The sequence below is a fragment of the Camarhynchus parvulus genome, chromosome 2 (genome assembly GCF_901933205.1).
Source record: "Camarhynchus parvulus chromosome 2, STF_HiC, whole genome shotgun sequence".
NCBI classification, from domain to species: Eukaryota; Metazoa; Chordata; class Aves; order Passeriformes; family Thraupidae; genus Camarhynchus; species Camarhynchus parvulus.
In genome coordinates, this window is record NC_044572.1 from 52658873 (window position 1) to 52679593 (window position 20721).

The window sequence follows — 20721 nt, forward strand, 5'->3', positions numbered from 1 at the left end:
AATCAGGAGTCCTGGCTGCTTTTCATCCTTTGGTACAACACTACAAAATATTTTTTCAAGGGTCTATTCTTTCACACGTGATTATTTGATTTCCACTAAATTATTCCTGTGACTTATTTCTTTCTTTCTATGCCACTTGTAGCCCTTTCTTCCCTTCTAGTGTTTTTGGCTGGCTGTTAATTTGCATTCCAAATATTTGTTTGTCTTCCTGAACAAAAATTCTTTTTGTTGTCTTCAGTGAATGTACATATGCCAGTCCCATGCTCTGATATCTTTTTTGTTCTCTTTAGAACATTATTTATTGGTTATTGTCAGAAACTCATTTTAAGAACCTTGAGTATACTTCTCTCCTGTGAATTATTTAGCCTTAACTAATGAATTTTAAATTTTTTTATTCATTAAGAACATGGGACTTTAATTGACTGGGAGCTGATGGCACTTCTTCTCTTCCACTATTTTTAGCTGAAAGGTCAATACGTCCCATGCATTGCTGTCTTACTTGATAAAGCAAGCTACTCACGCATATATATAAATGTTTTTGTTTATATGTATGTGTTATGCAGATTCTTCTCTGTAGAGTTCTTGTAAAAACCAAAGCACACAAAACACAAAAAAATCCCCAAACAAAACACCAACCAAAACTTCCAAAAGGTATGCATGGCTTCCTTTATAAAGTTAGTAGCATCATTCTTTGTTATTCAACTTAATGACTACTTTGGCATGAATTCTGCTGTTCATTATTTCCTGAGGCATAGACATTGAGCCTATCAGTGTCCTCTCTGGAACAGATAGTATTCCAAGTCAGGTCTGTATAGTATTGCTCTGTTAGTAGGTGTTAAAATACAAGTGACGTTTAGAGGAATTTTTAGGGCATGAAGTATGAAATTTTAGTCGACAGTGGACTTAAGACCCAATGGAGACTGAAAATCTCTGTGCATTTTAACAACATGGTTTGTTTTGATGCCTTGAGAGGCTACCTAGAACAGAGGCTAGACAGTATTAAAGGATTAAAATAAGTATTTATTAAGAAGGCCTTCAAAGGATACACCTTGGGCAGTACAAGAGCCTGGCCATGGCTACACCCAGGATGGATGACAGGTCACACGTTTTCACACTTTTATAAGTTTTGGTCCATTTACATATTTGGGTTAATTTTCCAATTACAGCTTCAGGTTATGCAGTCCCGTCCTCCCAGATTGCTCTCCTCAATTCGCTTTTGGGCCTGATGCTGCAATGGTGTCCTTGGTTCTTAGGCTAGAAAAAGATTGTTTTGTCTAACTAAACTGTGAAGAGACCTTGCTAACACTTTATATGAAGTTCAGAGTTATATACTAATGCAGCATAGAATCTGGAAAATATAAAAGCTAAAATTTAAGGCATGATTTTGGTTCAGACTGTGTATCCAGTTTTCCACAATGGCAGAATTGTTGGTTCAGTGGGCATCAGAGCTACATGTAGACTGCCAGCTTTATACATTAAAAACTATTTTAAATGGAAACTTTAGATGAAGAACTGGCACAGCCCTTGTAATGTGTCTTGAAAACTCCTTTCTCTGAGAGCATATACCCTGCTAAACTCTGGGCCCAAGTCATTATATCCTCACTTAGCATTTTTGTAATTTCGTGCATGTTGCCCAGTCCAGAAGTATGGTGCTTTTCATGTTGCAGTACTGTGTGTCATGCTTTCTTCCTCAGTGGGAGATGGTGGTTCTTCAATATAACATGGACAACTTTCAACTGTTTTAGCCCACTCACTCACTGTTATTTTCACAGATTACAAAATTGGAGTGAAAGGAATACAGAAGTTGTAATCAATTTAATCTCTTGAATCAACTAGGCTAAAGCTGTAGCATTACCAGTTTGAAAAGTATTTATGTATGAACTGTGAAGGATTTAAATAGAAAATAAAACCTCCTTAACTTAAACTTTCATAAAGGCATTGTGATTTCTGTTCTACAACACTAGTTTGTAGGAGCTTGTTTAACACACTGTATATTTAATTACACAGTGACATGGCAGTTTCAGAGACTATGACTCCTTGATTGGCTGCAAATAGCATTAAGCAATTAATATATCAGTTATGCTTAAAAATGGGTGCACAAACATGTGTACCTGTTAGGGAGCATTTCTTAAATTCCTGTGCACTCACATATACCCTGCACAATTTACCAGGCAGAAAGCCTACAAGTCCCTCAAGGCATACATCTGTCTTTTAACATGTAGTTCTCATGCTTCAGGAGTCAACTTGTGTTAGTCTCACTGAAATTTCCATATGTATATCTGCATATAATTTTTATAAGAGAGGATGCAATTTAAAGCAAATCAAGGTTATATGTTAATCTCAACATCAATAGATTTTTGGACTAGGTGATTCATTTGAAAGCAATTTAAAAAGTCATATTGCAGAACTTGACAGAACCATCATATTTAATGTGACTTTAAGATCTCAATTTTATTTTTTTTAATTTTAAGTGTTGTTGAGCTCCCTATTCTACTTCTACATATAGGAAGTTGGATATATGGCCTTGTTATGGTAATTCTAATCAATGACTTGAAAATGAAAAATAATTTAAAAATTATTTCTATTATGGAGAAAACATGAATAATGGAGATATATAATTTCACTTTTCTTAAGAAAAAGGGGGTAGAAAGAATGTATGTGAAGATTGCTCTGGTAAACTGTTGTCAAGCCTTAGGAAATTGATGTGATACTGATAATACCACAGTTTTGTCTAATCACTCTAGGGTTTTGACAGTCTTCTTTCTAGATATGCAGCATCTCTAATATGTAGCTTGCAGAAAGACACAATCTGACAGGCAAAAAAGTATCTCTGTAAGCTTTTCTTTTATCAGGAAGACTGGAGCCATTTTGATTAGCAAGATTTTAAAATTAAGTTACATAGGAATTTATTCAACTTTTGGGAGCGAATGAACAGATTTTACTCATCCTTTTCTTTTCTAAAGCTTGCAGCGGCATCTGATGTTTTTGTGGAAAACTTTGTCCCTGGGAAGCTGGCTGAAATGAGTCTAGGTTATGAAGACATTAAAAAGATTGCTCCTCACATAGTATACTGTTCGATAACAGGTATTTTGTTTTCAATTCTCTATGTTCACTATTTCCTTTATTTCAGTCAAAGTGTTATAAAAGTCATGTGGTTGTATAGAAGTATGTTACTTTGATATCAGTTAAGATAAACTGAGAGTTTAAGTGAGTTCAATTCAAAAACAGGTATAGAAAACTTTTGAGGAAGCAACCATGGCAAAAGCTTAGTAGCTGTTCAGTGTCATTGCCATAGCAGCCTGACATGTTCTATTGATTTCAGTGGAGCCAGGATGGGCTGGCCTCCTTGGATTTTGCTTTAAACTATCTGAAAACTGAGATTTTTTTTTAACTCTCCCAGCAGTTTTACCGAATCAATTTACATATTGTGTAATAAAATCTGGTAAGCTCAGTGTTTTTTACTGCTCTGAAGTATCTCTCTATTCCGAATTGTGCAGTTACCTGTTTATGGAAGTTTTGCATGAATTTTTTATGGTCTATTGCTTGGTAACTGAAACAGTAGAAGAGTTATATGTACTTTATAAAAGCAGGGAAGAATGAGACGGAAGTAGACACACGTATGCTGATATTCATATAAAAATAATTTTAAGTCTGAAAAACTGCTTAAAAAACCCCAACAAAAACCACCCCCAAAATCTTAATCAAGCACTAAAATGAAAAGTCTAATATTAAAATGCAATTAAATAACAGCAGAAATTACAGATATTTTTAGACTGTTTTAAAATCTTAGTTATAAATCTGCTTTTTTCTTCAATTTCTGTAGAATAAATGGCTTTGTCTTTTTGGTTACTGAGTATGGGTGTTATTTAATAGAAATCAAATAGCTTTTTAGTCTTTTGTGGTGTATTTATCATATTTGTGTGGCAAATGTCTGAAAATGTCAAGAGCAGAAAGACAATTTATTCAGGGCTTGCTGAGAATCTTTGTTTAAACACCTGTTTAGGTTGGTCAATGGCTAATTACTACAACGTTTATCACATTTGCTTGTGCATATCATCTCACAACTAGAATTTGTCAAGTGGGTTTGCGTTTTTGGTTTGGTTTTTTTTTGTTTACCGTAATGATGGGAAATAATTAAAATTACATCCAAACAATCTGTGTGAGGTACAACACCCCCTCATTTTGTGTCAGATACTCCAGTCTCTTAATCACCTTTGCGACTCTGTGTTTGCCTCATTAAGTCGATGTCTGCCTTGTACTGGGTAGCCCAGAGCCAGGCACAGGACTACAGATGTGGCCTCAGGAGTGCTGAGAAGAGGGGAAGGATCTTCCTCCTTGGCCTGCTTGGCACTCTTCCCAGTGCAGAAAATACTGCTGTCCTCTGCTACAAGGATGCATACTTTTATATGTTTTGAGTGCTCCCTCAACTGAGGGTAACTCTTCCTTGCTGCAGACTTCTCCTCTAGGCTCAGGGACCTAAGACTGCTGAGAGCCATCTTTTTTTGGTAAATAGTGAGGCAAAAAAGCATTAAATGCATCCACCTTTGTGGCCTTTGTTTATTTTGCCATAGGTCCATATCCTCCCTAGTCTTCCTTCTGATGCTGATTTGCTTTCATGTTGTCTTTTGTGTCTTTTGCCAAATTCAACTCCAGGTCAGCCTTTGCTTTTCTAACCATATACTTATATGATCAAACAGTACCCCTGTACTTCTAGGTCACTTGCTTCTGCTTTCACTGCTTGGAAGACAAGCTGAACAAAAATCACATAATCTTGCTGTTTAGAGCTTTGTGTAATGCATAACTTACAGTTATGTTCTATAATGGGAAACCATAAGCCTTATTTATAGACCATGGCAACTTGAAGTTGAAAGTGTTTGGGATGTAAGACCTAAGCGATGTTTTGTTAGGCATTCATAAAGCAGCTTGAAATCCTAAATTATGGTTGCTTACGTCTTGGATACTCAACAGGTATAAGCAATGTCTATTTAAGGATGATGCATCTTTTAGGAATAAAAATATAAGCTCCAGTGCCCTTAAAAAAAAATCAGCTCATAAATCCATTGAGTTAAGGTGGGAAATAGCAAAGCCTCAATCTAAGCATATTAAAAGAAGCAACCAGACTAGGACATGCAAGAAGGCACAATCAGGCAGAAAACTGATTTAAGAAGAATTCCTGATTGATTTCACAAACCTCAGTGATGTGATTCTAGATATTACAGTTCTTAACTATTTTGTGCTGTGATTGACTTTGCTGCATTCAGATATGCTTGGGGTTTTTTTGGGGGTATTTTTGTTTTGTTTTGTTTGGGTTTTTTTTGTGAAGAGAGATGGGACTAAGTATGAGACTCTGGGACTTGAATGTCAAGCAAGTGATAGTAAAGGTCTATGTGGGGCAAGTCAGTCAACCAGCCACATTACAACTACAGCTGTAAAAAAAGAAGGATGGGTTATTGATGTAGATGACTCCTTTCTGAGGGGAACTGAAGGCCCCATATACTGACTGGCCTTGTCGCACAGGGAAATCTGCTGCTTCCTTGGGGCCTAAGTAAGAGATATTACTAGAAGACTCCTTGGACTGATTCAGCCCTCTGATTATTTTCCAATTCTGGATTTCCAGGTCAGCCGTGACAGTTCCTAGGGCAATCCAAAACAACTTCAGGGCATTGGGATGACTGGTTGAAGGGATAAGGGCAGAGGTGGTGTTTCCCTCAATGCTTTCAGTAGCAGGGGAGAGTGCTGAAGGAAACGGGAAAACCCTGATCAACACATGGCTTAAAGGCTGGTGCCGTTGGTGCAGTTTTGGCTTTTCCTCATGGGATAGTTTATACAGCACTAGGCTGGCTGCAGGCAAATAAGGTTTGTCTTTCTAAAAGAGTGAAAAGGATTCTAGGCCTGTGAGTTGGCAGGGACAATTGAGGAGGCTTTAAACTTGGTTTGAAGGGGGAAGTAGGTAAGACCAGAGTCACTAGAGATAAATCTGGGGTGGCATGCCTGTGTCAGGGGTTAAATTGATAGCCCAGCTAAAGTGCATCTACATCAGTATGGGTAACAAACAGGAAGAGCTGAAGGCCATTGTGCAGCAGGAAAGCTGTGATGTAGTTGCCATCAGGGAAATGAAATGGGATGAGGCATTTAAATGGCATGCTGCAACTCGTGGCTACAAACACTTCTGAAGGGACAAGCAAGGAAGGAGAGGTGATGTAATGGCTCTGTACATTGGGGAGTGTTTCAACTGCATAGAGCTCAAGGATAATGATGGCAAGATTGAGTATCTGTGGGTAAGAATCAGGGGGAAGGCCAACAACACAGACATCCTGATAGGAGTCTATTATAGACAACCCAGCTGGGATGAAAGGATGGATGAACTATTCTGTAAGCCTCTGGCTGATGTTTCACAATTGCTAGGCCTTGTTCTTGTGGGAGACTAACTTGTGGGATGTCTGCTGGAAACTCAACACAGTGGAGAGGAAGCAGTCTAGAAGGTTTCTCAAGTGTGTGGAAGACAACTTCCTGACACAACTGGTAAGTGAGCGTAGCAAGGGGTGGGCCCTGCTAGACCTGCTTTTTACAAACAGAAGGGCTGGTGGGAAATGTGGTGGTCAGATGACATCTTTGGCACAGTGACCATGACATAATGGAGTGTTCAATTCTTGGTGAAGTAAGGAAGGGGTCAACAAAACCTCCACCTTGGATTTCAGGAGGCTGGACTTCGGCCTGTTCAGGACACTAGTTCAGAGAGTTCCTTGGGAAACAGCCCTTAAAAACAAAAGGGTCCGGAAAGGCTGGACATACATTAAGAAGCAAATTATAAAGGCACAGGAGCAGTCTGTCCCTGCGTGCCAAAGAAGCTGTCAGGGAAGAAGACTTACCTGACTGAATAAGGAGCTTTTGCTGGAACTTAGGGGAAAACCAAAAGAATTTATCACCTTAGGAAGAAGTGGCAGACGACTCAGGAAGACTGAGCAAGGGTGTTGTTTGGTCACGTAGAAAGAAAATTAGAAAGACAAAAGCTCTTCTAGAACTCAATCTGGCCACCTCTGTGAAAGATAGTGGAAAGTGCTTTTATAAATACGCTAAAAAGAAGAAGAATAGCCAAGGAAAATTTCCAACCTCTATTGGATGTAAAGAGGAATATTGCAATGAAGGATAATAAGGCTGAGCAGGTGATGTCTCTTTTGCATCAGTCTTCAACAGAAAGATGGGTTATCAACCAGCTTCCTGAGCTGGTAGATGGGGATGGGAAGCAGAACAGACTGCCTGTAATCCAGGAGTAATTAGTTTGTGACCTGCTGTGCCAGTTAGACACTCACAAATCCATGGAGTGGGATGGGATTCACACAAAAGTAGTGAGGGAGCTGGCAGATGAACTTTCTAAGCTGCTCTCCATCATTTATCATCAGTCCTGGCTAACTGGGGAGGCCCAGCAGAGGTTGATCAGTGTGACACTCATCCACAGGAAGGGCCAGAAGGAGGATCCAGAGAACTACAGGCCAATCAGCCTGACCTTGGTGCCCGGGGAAGTTATGGAACAGATGATCTTGAGTGCATTACATTGCATATGCAGGATAGCCAGTGGATCAGGCCTAGCCAACCCAGTTTGTGAAAGGCAGGTCCTGTTTGACCAACCTGATCTCCTTTTATGACCAGTGCCCACCTAGTGGATGGGAGAAAGGCTGTGGATGTTGCTACAGCAAAGCCCTTGATTCTGTCTCCCACAGCATTCTCCTGGAGAAGCTGGCAGCCCATGGCTTGGACTGGTGCACACTTTGCTAGGTGAAGAACTGGCTGGATAGCTGGGCCCACAGCCCACAGTGGGCTGTGTTTCCACATCAAATTTGTGGCTACTTCTAAGTGGAGTTCCCCAGGCTTCAGTATTGGGGCCAGTCCTGTTTAAAGTTATTGATGATGTGGACATGGGGATTGGGTGCACCTTCAGTAAATTTGAGGACAACACCAAGGTAGGAGGGAGTGTTGGTCTGCTGGAGGGTAGAAATCTGTAGAGGGTTTTGGCCAGGCTGGATTGATGGGCTGAGGCCAATAGTGTGAGGTTTAGTAAGGTGAAGTACCAGGTTCTTCACTTGGGTTGCAACTACTCCCTGCAGCCCTACAGGTGGGGGAAGAGCAGCTGGAAAGATTCCCAGCAGAAAGGGACCTGAGCGTGCTGGTTGACAGCAGCTGAACTTGAGCCAGCAGTGTGCCCAGGTAGCCAAGAAGGCCAATGGCATCCTGGCTTGTATCAAAAATAGTGATTGTCCCTCTATACTCACAGTGGCTGGTTCAGCACCTGCTGGCATTTTGTGTTTGTGGTTACAGTGATAGTAGCCATTACCCTATTGTGGATTAGGGTATTTGCCAGATCCTTGAAGTGGTTCAGATGATGGAGTGCTGCACTCCTTGTGATTGTATTTGTCCTGGTTTAGGGCAAATTTGGGAGAAAACCTCCAAAGGGGTTCCTCTAGAAAGCAGATTGAAGCAGCCCCTCCCCCAACTGGTTTGGGAAAAGATTTCCTTGGAGAAAAGTGGAAAAAAACTGTTTATATAACAGGCAAAGCATTCACCAGCACAAAAAATGAACAATATTAAACAATAAAACATCTTGCCGCTCCAAAGGAGATGACAAACTCAGAAAGTCCCCTTGGTGGGCTGTAGCTTGGCTCACTCAGTCCCTCCAGCACTGGAAATGCCGTGGCCCCAGCCCAGCCTGGTGGGCCACAGGTGCGAGCTGCCGGTGCTCCTCTGGGTGTTCAGTCCAGAGCAGGTTTAAACAGGTCCAAAAAAAAAGAAATCCCAGAGTCCAGGGAACTTCTCTGGCTCAGCTAGCTAAAACCTAACTAAAAGCAAAGGAGAGCTCTGTCTCTCCATCTGTCCGTGATGCAGACAGCACAGTCCAGGAGCAGGATGTGGGGGAGCAAGTGCAATTTCTGATAACAAACTGTGTGCTTCTTCTCTCCCCCCTTCACTCTTGGAACAAGTCTTAATGGTGCAAAACTTATTATCCAGCATAAACCGAACAGACAAGTGGGGATACAAGCATCATAGAAGTCAGCCCAGGACATACTATTTTTGTGAATCCTGTTATATAGGAATTACTGTTTTGTACTGCTTGATGTGAGCCAGATCAGGCTGGGCTGTTCTCAGAATATATCGCATCGGTCATGTGGCTGTGAATGGTTCATATGTGCATCTGTAATATAACAACACTTGTATGTATTTCATTATTTCTCTTTCTGGTACATAAATGAGATGTTATCAGCTTACTTTTCATTTATTATTTACTTTGCCCTCCTTGCTCTAAGCTATGGTATCACCATGAAATCTAATTAATCTGAGTTCTAGTAGTGTATGTTCCTTCTATGCTCCTTTTCTCATCAATTATGATGGCCAACAAATAACAACACTAAAAAAAAGCAGAGCCATGGCAAAAAGGTTTCCCACTCTTTCAAGTCTTCATTTAAAAGAAGAGAAGTTCTTGGTGTTTTAAGAAAGCAACTGTAATTTGTGGGCTTTTTAATGTAGAAAAACAAACCTACTTCCTTTTTTGGTTTTGTCTTTAAAAACAGCTGAAACGTTCTGTGAGAAATTTTGAAAGCATTCAAACTTCTCATTCCTATACAAATTAAAATTCAAGATTGAACTCTATTACATAAAATACTTTTTGTTAATGAAATATATATGGAGGTGCCTGCTTCTGGTGGATAGCCACATATTTTAGCAGAAAAATAAAAAATAAAATCTAGGAGACACATTTCTTAGAAATCAGAAAATATGCTACTTTATAACTTAAACAGTATTGAGCCATTTTTCTTTAATACAGGAAAAAATTTTATGTGGAGTTGCCTCTCTAAATTTTGGAGAATTGCAAATAGTAAAATGAAATATAGTGTATTTTTTTCAGTAAGTCTAGGGTCATGTGTAGGTGAAGAGTTTTTACATAGGTATGCCAGACGCTGTCTCTTTTATGACACTTTGGAAGTTGTGATTTACAAACTGATTTTCTTATCCAAACAACTCAGATTGAATCCATACAGCTTTGCAGTGAGTGCTGCAGGGTTTTGAGGATATCCGGGACATTTCCCAATGTTCCTGCTGCTTTGAGTGCACTTGAACTCCAAACTGCCTGTTCTTACTCACAAGCTGGCTTTGCTTGGCTAGAAATAGTTTAAATGTAATATATGTTGATAGTTCTGTGGTTGAGATTGGTTTAAGTTCTGGAAAATTGGATGGTTAAAGAAAATTATGTACAGGTCACAAGGGAGTGACCATTTCTATTATGGTCTGCATCACGCTGTCAGTAGGAAAGTCACAGTTTAGTCCTGAACGGGAGGGGGCACTGTTTAAAAGGACAACATAGTTTCCAAATCAAAGTCTTTTTATTTTTTTCTTAAAGCCTCTGAAGGTAGTATGTTTTCAAAGAATTTTACAGTTTGTTTATGAATGACGAAATGTACTCCTCTCAGGTTCTCTACCCCAGCCCTTTGCTCTGCTAATCTATGTGCATTGTGATTATTCTCCTTTTTGTACAGGTTTGTTTTCTTCCTAATATTCTAGGAAGTAATACTTTATATCATATGCAAGTTGCTTTGCATGTTGCTGGTGATATTAAAATATCTTGTTTTAGTATTTTTTGTAGTTTTATTTCTTAGGATATAAATGTGATGTTTTAGTTTTCTGCCTTTTAAGGAAATTTTACTTCTGCAAAGACTTGTTATTGTATTTATGCATGACAAAAATTGAATACAGAATTACAGAACCAGAGAATAGGTAAGGCTGAAAGTGTCATATGGTCCAACCTCCTGACTCAAGCAGGGTCATCCTAGAGCACACAGCATAGGATTGCGTTCAGCTGGCTCTTGAATATCTCCTGTGAGGGAGACATAACAGGCTCTACAGGCAATTTGTTCCAGTGCTTGGTCACTTGGTGGGTCTTCCAGTGCTTCAGTCTCTGCCCATTGCCTCTTGTCCTATTGCTTGGCATCCCTGAGAAGAACCTGGCTCCATGCTCTTGGTGCCCCCGCATTAGATATCTATACACATTAGTGAGGTCTCCTCTCGCTTATCTCTTTTCAAGGCTGAAAAGGCCCAGCTCTCTCAGCCCGTCCTTTTGAGGGATATGTTCCAGTCCGTTATTCCTCTCCGTTGACCTCCAATGGACCCACTCCAGGAGCTCCATGTCATTCTTTGTGCTGATGAGCCCAGAACTGGACACAGCACTCCAGATGTGGCCTCACCTGGGCTGAGTAGACAGGCAGGATCACCTCCACCAACCTGCAGGCCATGCTCTTCCTAATGCACCCAAAGAGACCATTGGCTGCCTTGGCCACAGGGGCTCACTGCAGGCTCATGGACAGCTTGTTGTTCACCAGGACCCACAGGTCCTTCTCCACAGAGATGCTTTCCAGCAGTTTGGCCCTCTGACTGCCCCGGTGCAGGGGGTTATTTTTCCCCAGGTGTAGGACTCTGCAATTGCCTTGGTTGAATTTCAGGCACTGCTTTCTGCCCATCTCTGTCTTCCAGTTCTTCTCTTCCATCTCTCTCAAGGCCCTTTTGAAGACCATTTTGAAGCCCTCTGTGGTATCAGCCACTTCTCTGAGCTTTGTGTCACCAGTGAACTTGCTGAGGAGGCATCTGCCCCTTCACCTGAGTCACTGATGAACAAGTAAAACAATCCTGGGCCCAGGACTGAACCTTGGGGACACCGCTTGTGACAGGCCTCCAGTTAGACCCTGTGCCACTGATCATGACTTTTTGGGATCTGTCATTAAATGTAGCTATAATTGTAGAGAATCTGCCATGAAAATATACTTAGTTTCGACAAAAAGTAACGATGAAGATAAGTTTTTGGAATTGCTATTTTTATTAACTTTGTGTTACTCTCACAGTTTATATTTCTTGGGGATTTGCACTCTCTAACCCACAAAACTTAGCTTTAACTCTGAATTGACATAGACTTGACTACACTAAACTGTTTGTTTGTTGGCAAACCGCATGTTGCTAAAGAGACAAAAATTCGGTGGAAAGAGTAACAAAAGTTTTATAGACGTGTTGTGGGTCACCTGAGTTTTCTATGGGTATGAATCTGGAATTGTTGTATATGTAGTTTTATTTAATGTACATAAAGTTGTAAAGATAAATAAATGAACACATTTCAAAAAAGTATCTACGTCCTCTATCTTTCTTGAGTGATTCTGGTTAACCTATGGAAAGTAAAATAGTTCTTCACTCCAACCATTTACATAATGTTTAATAACAACTTAAGAAGCATTTGGTACTTCCCAGTATCTTGTGTTGTACAGATAATTTGTAGTGGCTTTCCCTGAGAAGAGGTAATGTTATAGTTTTGTTGCATATGCTACTTTGTCTCTAGTATTTTCACAACAGGAAAGAAAAGACAACCACAATGTGTTTTGCTGGGCAAAGGCTAGCCCAAGCATCCTTCAGATCCTCTAATTTGTGAACTAACTGTGGTAAGATGTGGAATTGCCTGGATTAGGTACAGTTTTGAGACTCCCTCTTACCAAATGTTTCCGGCCCATAAAATTACACATTACTTTGAATGGGTGTGTCTTCATGCCCATTCATTCCCCTGATTATTGATGGTTTTGCGGCTTCTATATCATTTAAATCTGGATATAGTTTCCTGATAGAAACTGATAGATTACCTGCCAAAAAAATGATAGCTTTAGTTGTAAAAATCATTGGGCAAAATAGCTTCTTGATGGTGTAAATTATTTGTTAATAGCAGGGTAGTCAAAATTCAGGTATTCAGAAGCTGACTAAGCAATGGCTGTAGTTGTAACTAAATAATAGCAGCTATATGAATGGTCTTGAGCATTAATCTGTTCAACAGCTTTTAAAATTTGTGACCCAAAGATGCTAAAAAAAGTTCTTTTGTTTTTTTTTTGTAATTACCAAACAACAACAACAAAACACCCCAAAAAACAAAACCCACCCAAAAAAACCTAGGCACAACAATTTAGGAGAAAGAAAAGAAAAAAAAAACCAAAAAGGAAGGTAAAAAACTCACCTGCATTGCAAAACATCTGATTGAGTCAAATAGTCAATTCAAGCAGGATGATATGCAGAATGAATTGGAAATTAGAAGAATTAACTTGTAATTACAGTTATCACTGACTTTTAAGTATATTAAAAGCAGCAACAATTTGGAGAATGTGTTAAGGAATTTGGAAAGTGCAAAAATGAATATTGAGTATTGTGGTACCATATTCAGTAAAACATATTCATGGACTTTTATCAATAAGTGTATTGTTTTCTTTTAATGGAAAATAATGCATTGTCTGATGTGTAAAAGAGGCATTGTCAGACCAAACTGAGTATCGCACTTCCATTAGTTCTTAATGTGTTTTAAGAATAAGGAGGGAGGTCTGCAAAACTGTGAACATTATACAGCTCTTAAGCAAACACAAAAATCACAAGTTTGCAAGCCTTGAGGTATGAACTTCAATGCTCACAATGATTGAATAAAGCATTTGGAGGGGAAAAATATGAAGCTTCTACCCGAGCTTGATTTATTAGAGTCTTCCAGCATTGGAAAAGAAGATTAAACTTCTCTAATCTGTTAGTTTTCACATTATGCAGTTGGAAGATGGATGGATTAAAGAGTTAATCTCCCTTTTTTTTTGTTAGCTTGAAATTATCTGCGTGGGCAGTTAAGAAAAATTTATCAGGGTCTAGAGATAAAATAGTCTAAGATCATTTTTTGACAAGTTAATTAGCAGATACACAATTTTTTTTAAGACAATGTTGGCTGTATAAGGATAATAAACTTGTGCTATATATTTTGACTGTAGTAAAGTTTTGACACTTTTGCATAATTCTTTCACAGAAAAGCTAGGACAATTGATGTACAAGAAATAAAAAACTTGGTTGAAGAGGATCAGAGGCTCTCTCATAGCTTGCTATAGAAACTTCATGACAATGGAAGAAAATGCTTTAGAACTGATGTTTCTGGATTTTTTTTTGCTTTTCTTAATATAGGTGATGGATTGCAATGTGGGCGAGTCCAAAATTCTGATAACATCATGTGCTACTGGGGGCTTGTGGGGTTTAGATTTGAGAGACAGGAAGAACCTGGAGGTGTTTTACAGGTAGAAGGCATCACTTCCCTTACAGCCTTATACTGTCCTTTAGAATATTTCCTGGGGGTCTGGCTAACTTTTAGAAGAGTTATGGAGGGCTCTGCTCAGTTCTTCTTACTGAAGCCTATAATTGGAACCCTTCCTAACAGTTTCTGTGTCAACACAATACAGTCACGTGATGAAGTCCTAATGTAAAAGATCCATTTTTAGTGGCCTGAGAGCTCCATGCAGCTCTGAAAGCCCACAAAGCTGAAGGGAGTCAACTGACGCAGCAGAATTAAAATTAAAGATTACCTTGACCAAATTTTTTACATAAATATAAGAGGAAGGGTAGAATTAAAGATTGGAACAAATACAATGTACTGTGCTTAATCAAAAATAATCAATATAATGTAATTTTAATATAGTGTGGGGAACACTGGGTTAGTAGAGGGTTCTCGGAAGACTTAGTTGTAAGGATAGGGAATGATCAAAGTTGAACTTGAATCAGTGATGATATCATTAGATTAAGGACTAATGTCATACTGGATTATATAAAGATGAATATTGTTTCTCTACCCTGCTCCACATTGGTAAGGTTGGAATGTGAAGTCTACTTCTGGGTACCACATTTCAAAAACTATATGGAAAGCAGAAGAGAGTTGAGAGAAGAGCAATCTATAAGTAAAAAACATTGTGTATGAAAGGTAGCTTGGAACATCAGGTTTTTTTCTTAAAAGAAAGGCTGCTGTGATCAGAAGTATTGTGGTTGGCCGTCTGACCATCTCCTCCTAAAGCGTTGTGTACGTTTGCACACAGCAGTTCTGAAATGAAGGTTCTGATAGGATGTGAAAGCATCAAAAACCTTTACTTATTGCATAGAATTAGCCAAATTGCTACTTAGAATTCAAAGAATGACTGTGTTAAGAAAAGAATACTCAAGAAAAAATTTTGTGAGATAGTAATTAAAATAGGGGTTCAGACTTGACAATTGGAGAAATGGATTGCCTCTTTTCAGAGATTTAAGTAATTGGGACTACATGTGGGGTGTACAAAATAAAAAATGATGGATATTGAATACTTTGATGCTTTTCTGCACTGCACAATATGCTGCTTTGTAATTTTCAGTGTAAACTGCACATTTGTGCAGATTGGTATTTGGTTCCTTGTGCAGTAAAGAACTAGCTTTATGGCATACAGCAGGAGCTCCAAGAATTTATTATCCATCTCATGAGTAATTGCTGTGATCCCAGAGGTGGCCATCAATATATGATCAAATGGACTGAGGCTTTTTGGACTGTATTAATTCTAAATATGAATTTCTGAAAGAATTGGGAACTGTTTTAACTCATATAGCACAAGTGTTAAATGTTGTAAAGACATAACTTCATAAAGAAGTTAATTGTTGACTGAAAGTTTGCATGATGTAAATCAAAGCCAAGGAGCCAGTTCGCCTTATGCTTCCAGGCAGTAGGATGGTTTTTTAAGCTATTACTCCTTTCTTCCCACCTTCACTGTATGAATAAAGCCACTAAAGAAACTGATGAGACAGTTTTAATCTCTGTTTGTATTATAAGTGTTCACAAGCAGAATTTCTACAATGTAATATTTTTTAAAAACTTAATGTGGAAGAGGTAGTATTATCTCATAAGTTCAAGATATATGATTTCTTTCTAGACATCTAAAGAGATTTGTGCCTTAGCCTGAAAAACTAACCCTATGCCATTTGAGTATTTAAGTTGTGTCAATTTTTCCTTTAGCTGAGCCATCAAACCAGAAAATTTCTGTTCGAAGTGGCAAAGTGGTTGCTTATATGTGGAAATTAATTGGTAGAATGCATATATCCAAATACTACTTCAGTGATGTCAAAAAAGTACTTTTTCACTAAAACTTAGGGGAAAAAAAAAGTCACTTGGTCCTGTGAATGAAGAAACAGTTCTTGTTTCTAAGAAAGGAATCAATTGCCACAGCAGTGCATTAGTGTGTCAGTGGTGGTTTTAGGTGGTACTGCTAGGTACATTCCCTGAGAGAACTACTTTGATTTACTGCTAGGTAAATTCCTGAAAGAACTACTTTGATCTGTTTCTGTAGGTTCTTTCCTTTACAAAAGGGAACTTTTGAGGCCAGTCAGAGTACATTTACATCACTTAATAGTGTTGTGTAGAAACAAAAACGAGCTCTCTCTTAACCAGCATAGTAAATTGGACCTCAAGTATTATAGCTGCATTGCTTTTGTGGCCAAACTGATCGAGCCATTTATCATATTGTAGCAATATGTAATGTTGATTTACTCTCAGTACTTTTTTAGGATCAAAAGATAATTTGTGTAGTTGCAAAACTTTAGGAAGGAAATTCTGGAAGTAGATGTCCATTGATTTCAAGTGAAGCAGCACTAAAGCTGATGCTTCTGAAAATAAAGTAGTGTTATGTTTTAAGTATCATGTAGCCCTTAAGTATCATGTTTTAAGGACTTGCTTCATTTTGGCAGAACATGTTTAGATAGCTCTGTGCCTCTCCTTTAGTCTATCTTGTAGAAGGCAACCTGTGCAGTCCCAAACCTCTTTGTGCTTGGCACAAGACCCATTCCAAAACAGTCTGATGCATTAGGATTGGCACTTTGTGGCCAGTATTTCTTCTTAGGCTAAAGTACTCAGTATATGGAGTATAAACTGCAATCCTAGACACATGAAATTTAATTTTTGTAAATGTTATTTATATATAAAATAAAGCAGATATTGTTATAGCCTTCCACAATTGACTGCTTTATTCAGATTTAAATGAGGAGGACCAATGGAAGCTTTTAATTTCTATTCTTAGCTCATGGTGCCAATTATTATTCTACAGAAACACAGCTACAAAAACAGGGTGTACCTCCTGATGGTGTATAAATAATTTGATTTTAATTTCTGCTGCTTCTTCTTTTTGAAGATCTCCTAAATACTTCCAGGTGTTTTGTATTAAAGGTGATCCATCTGCAAGGAGGTGTTTACCTCATGGTTTTCTAGACAGAAACGAAAAGCATTAAATAGGTCTATTAGACCCAGGATTATTTTTTCTCTTTACTGAGATTAGAAATGTATTTGGTGGTTTTTTTTTAATGACTAATTGGTTTATTTTGTGTTGATATCTACTTTTACTGAAAAAAAATCCTAATGATTGTGATGAAGACTGGGAAACAATGACTTCACTGCTGATCCAACTTGCAAACAGATGACAAATAATGGGACTACTTTGAATTACTTCTGCTTTTATTGTTCACATATTTTTCATATTTCTTTTTAAGAACCATGTGTTTTAAAAGCCTGATTCATAGGATTTGAATTTTTTGGGACTGTGTGTTAAAAGTATTGTAATGTTTTTCAAAATATTCAGTTTTCTTTTTGGTTTGGTTTTTTGCTTATGGTTACGTAAGTTTGAAATGTCTGCCTACCTAAAGTGACTGAAAATTAGAAAGGTTTTCTGTGTATTTTACTCCTAAGCAGTTGATTTGGGAAATTTTTATTAACTTTATCTACTTAATTAAGAATGTTATCAGCTATGAACTGTTGGAACCTGCATAGTACTCAAGAGTAGTATTAGGCTTAGATTCTTCATCTTGTCATCTATCTTTCTCTGTTTCTGGAGACAGAATATGCAGCTAGCTGGTCTTTTTGTCTCCATTTGTTTTCATATTTCCATGGTGCCCCATGCTTAACCCCTTAAAATATGCTTTTACCGCCCATTTGGACAACATGAGTTGCCAAGAGGTTGCGGAGTAAAGTGTGAACCAGCAAGATTTGACTGAGGTGTGTTGCAGAGCAATTACGTTGGTAGCTCTTGATTGGAGGAGAAACAAAATGGACTTGAATTTGGAGTGTTTATGCTTTTCTAATGGTGATGGCGACGATGTTTTTTAACCTGTACCATACACAAAAATGTGTATTCCATTCTAGAGTGACTGAAATATGAATCCTACAAAGCTGCATTTTTTTGGGTGTTTTACCATAAAAACAAACTTCAAGGTATCTCCTTCTATAGGATTAATGTAGTTGTGCTGTGTCAAGATGAAGAACCAACAGTTAGTTTTCCTACTTAAAGCACAGTCTTGTTGCTGGTGGGTTTATATACTGCTTGCAAAATTAGCATGGGCCAAAACAAGTCTGTTCAAAAGAGGATTCTATAAAGTTCAGCTGGTTGACAAACTTTTTGGAACTGAGCAACAGGCTGTTTTCTATACAACAGACTTCCGTCAGCACAGCTTTGTTGGACAGGATTGTAAAGAGGTGCTAACACTGCCTGGTTTAGTTATTTTGGCAGAAGCCATTAGCAAATACGTTATTATATTGACAAAACATTTCTTTTGCTGGTAAAATTGTTCTTGGAGATGTATCTCTGTAAATGGTTTTGCATTCTAGTATGAAGTACAGTTTGGTCTGGAAAGCTGCATTTGCGCTATACTTGCGGGGTTTTGCCAGTACTTCAAAAATAATAAAGGACTCTGGCATTGACACAGACCAAACTTTAAAATGTATCAGTAACACAAACAAGTATGAAAAGGGTAGAGACTGAGAGGTGGAAAACTGAAAAATGATAATTGAGAAATATATGGGAGCTGACAGAATCCCTTTTCTGTTGGTTGGATTGATATCCTTGCAGGATTCAGATCTGCTGCACACCTTCAGGAAAGTAGGCATTTTAGCTGACTGACACTAAGTCTTTGACTTTTTGCTGCTTCTGTTATCAGCACACCACCAGCAGCTAGAGTGCATTAACTTTTTTTTTTCCCTGTAAATGATTGAGCTACCCTTTTGTACTGGCATTTAGCATCCTAGCAGGAGGGCTTAGCTGTTTTTTCCACTATTATTTTTTCAGTCACACATAGCCTGAATGTCCAAAATACTGTGAGTTTAGGAACAAGAAACAGTTGAAAATAAGTGCTTCTCTGAAACACTGTGTTCCCATTCTTCAGTATGAAGCATATAAAAAGTTTAGTGAACCAGTCATAATTCTTCCTTGCTTTAATATCAAGTATTGACTTTCAGCAGTGCATGAAAGTAATGCTTTTCTTATGCCTTCTCACTCTATTGCTTGTTCTTTTATCTAAGTAGCAGTTTTTTGTATAAAATCAAAAACTTGAGAATTTTGGACTCTGTCCTAATGAAGAATACAATATCAGACAGAGAGCCTGTGAGTTGTAAGATTTAACACTGGGTTAGTTTACAGTGAATGAAAACAGATTAGACACTGAAAATCCTGGATATGAACAGCACAGTACAACTGTGAAGACACTTACTGATGGTTTAATGTTTATTTTTCAGTAGCTGTTATGCTTGGATTGGTGCCTAGCTAAGTTAACAGAAACAAAGCTGGAAGATTTTAGGCATCTTCAGAAGCCATGCAGCAGGCTTTTGTAAAGAAGTATTTATTGTGTTTGAGTCGCAATAGTCTAAAGAGAAGACTTTGATCATGAAAAGATCATGAAATATTTTGTTTGTTATTACTAAAAAAATTCTCTGCTTGTTTCCAAATGAGTTATTTTTTAGGGAATCTCCTGTCTAATAGCATTCTTAACTGCTTTATCTTGTTCTGTTAATCTTTTTTCCTTGCCTGATGGACTTAGTTCATGAAGATTGCAGGAGTTTTGCTTTGTTTGGTTTGTTTCATTGTTTCAAATGGTGAGGCTTTGTGATTTCACCAAAGAAGCAGGTATAACTAATTAAAATGGTGAAAAGATCCGGTGTCTTTGTTGTGCCCTTTCACGGTATTGTCTGTGGGTGTTGTTTGATTTGTAGGAAGACTGTAAGTAGCTGCTGTTGACCTGAAAATGTTTTCCAAGTAAGCATATGGTTTTCATTGCTTGTGTTTTTAGGATACTGTTATAAAATAAAACACTGTCAGTAGCTAGCAAACAGAAATAAAACCAGTCTTGGGTGTAGAAGACACAAATGATTGAAAAATAGCATGGTTTTTGTCATTTTTAGAAACCTAGATAGTGTCAGAATCTGGCACTTTTCCATGTACCTGATCATTAACAGCATTTTGTATCTCAGTGTTTATGCCAACAGCTAAATCCATTGATCTGCGAGTTGTCTTGTAGGGAAAACTTCGACATAGCAAGTAGTGAATGTTACTGTGAAGTATGTAATGAGAATAGGTTTGTGGATAACAGTCTTCTTGTAAGTAAAAGTTCTTGTAAAGAGGAAAGAATAATCTGTTATACATAGGACAAGAAGTAACTGTTCAAATTTCTGCAAAAAAGGATTCCTATTAAACATTTAGAAAAGCTTTCTAAAAGAGAGGATAGCTTTCTTTTCCAGGAGAGTCTTTGTGGGTATTGCAAAGTCAGGATAAGGATACCTAGTGCCATTGTGATTGTGTCTTACAGTGACGTGACAACCATTTCAAGAGGAAAATAGGAGGCCAAAATTTTGTAACCTTTTAAAAGACTACATCTTCCAAAATTATTATACGGAACTGCAACTACAAGTTGCTTATTCATTTAAAATGATATTATTTGTACAATAAGAAGGGGTGCTATATATCATGTGCCTGCTCCGAACATATAATACATGATTGTTTGCCAGTTTCTTGTATTTCTATAAAATTAAAATAATGATCTTAAAATATATGGGAATGAATTCATTAATGAATTGAACTTCTTTTAATT

General features: G+C 38.0%; 1 protein-coding gene across 1 annotated transcript in view; it reads left to right on the forward strand.

Annotated features, from left to right (window-relative positions):
* Positions 1–20721, forward strand: part of SUGCT (succinyl-CoA:glutarate-CoA transferase) — a 315155-nt gene that overhangs the window by 8995 nt on the left and 285439 nt on the right. Inside the window, exon 6 of the mRNA XM_030966674.1 lies at positions 2964–3084. Coding sequence (XP_030822534.1) covers positions 2964–3084 — 121 coding nt within the window. The remainder of the gene's footprint in view (positions 1–2963; positions 3085–20721) is intronic.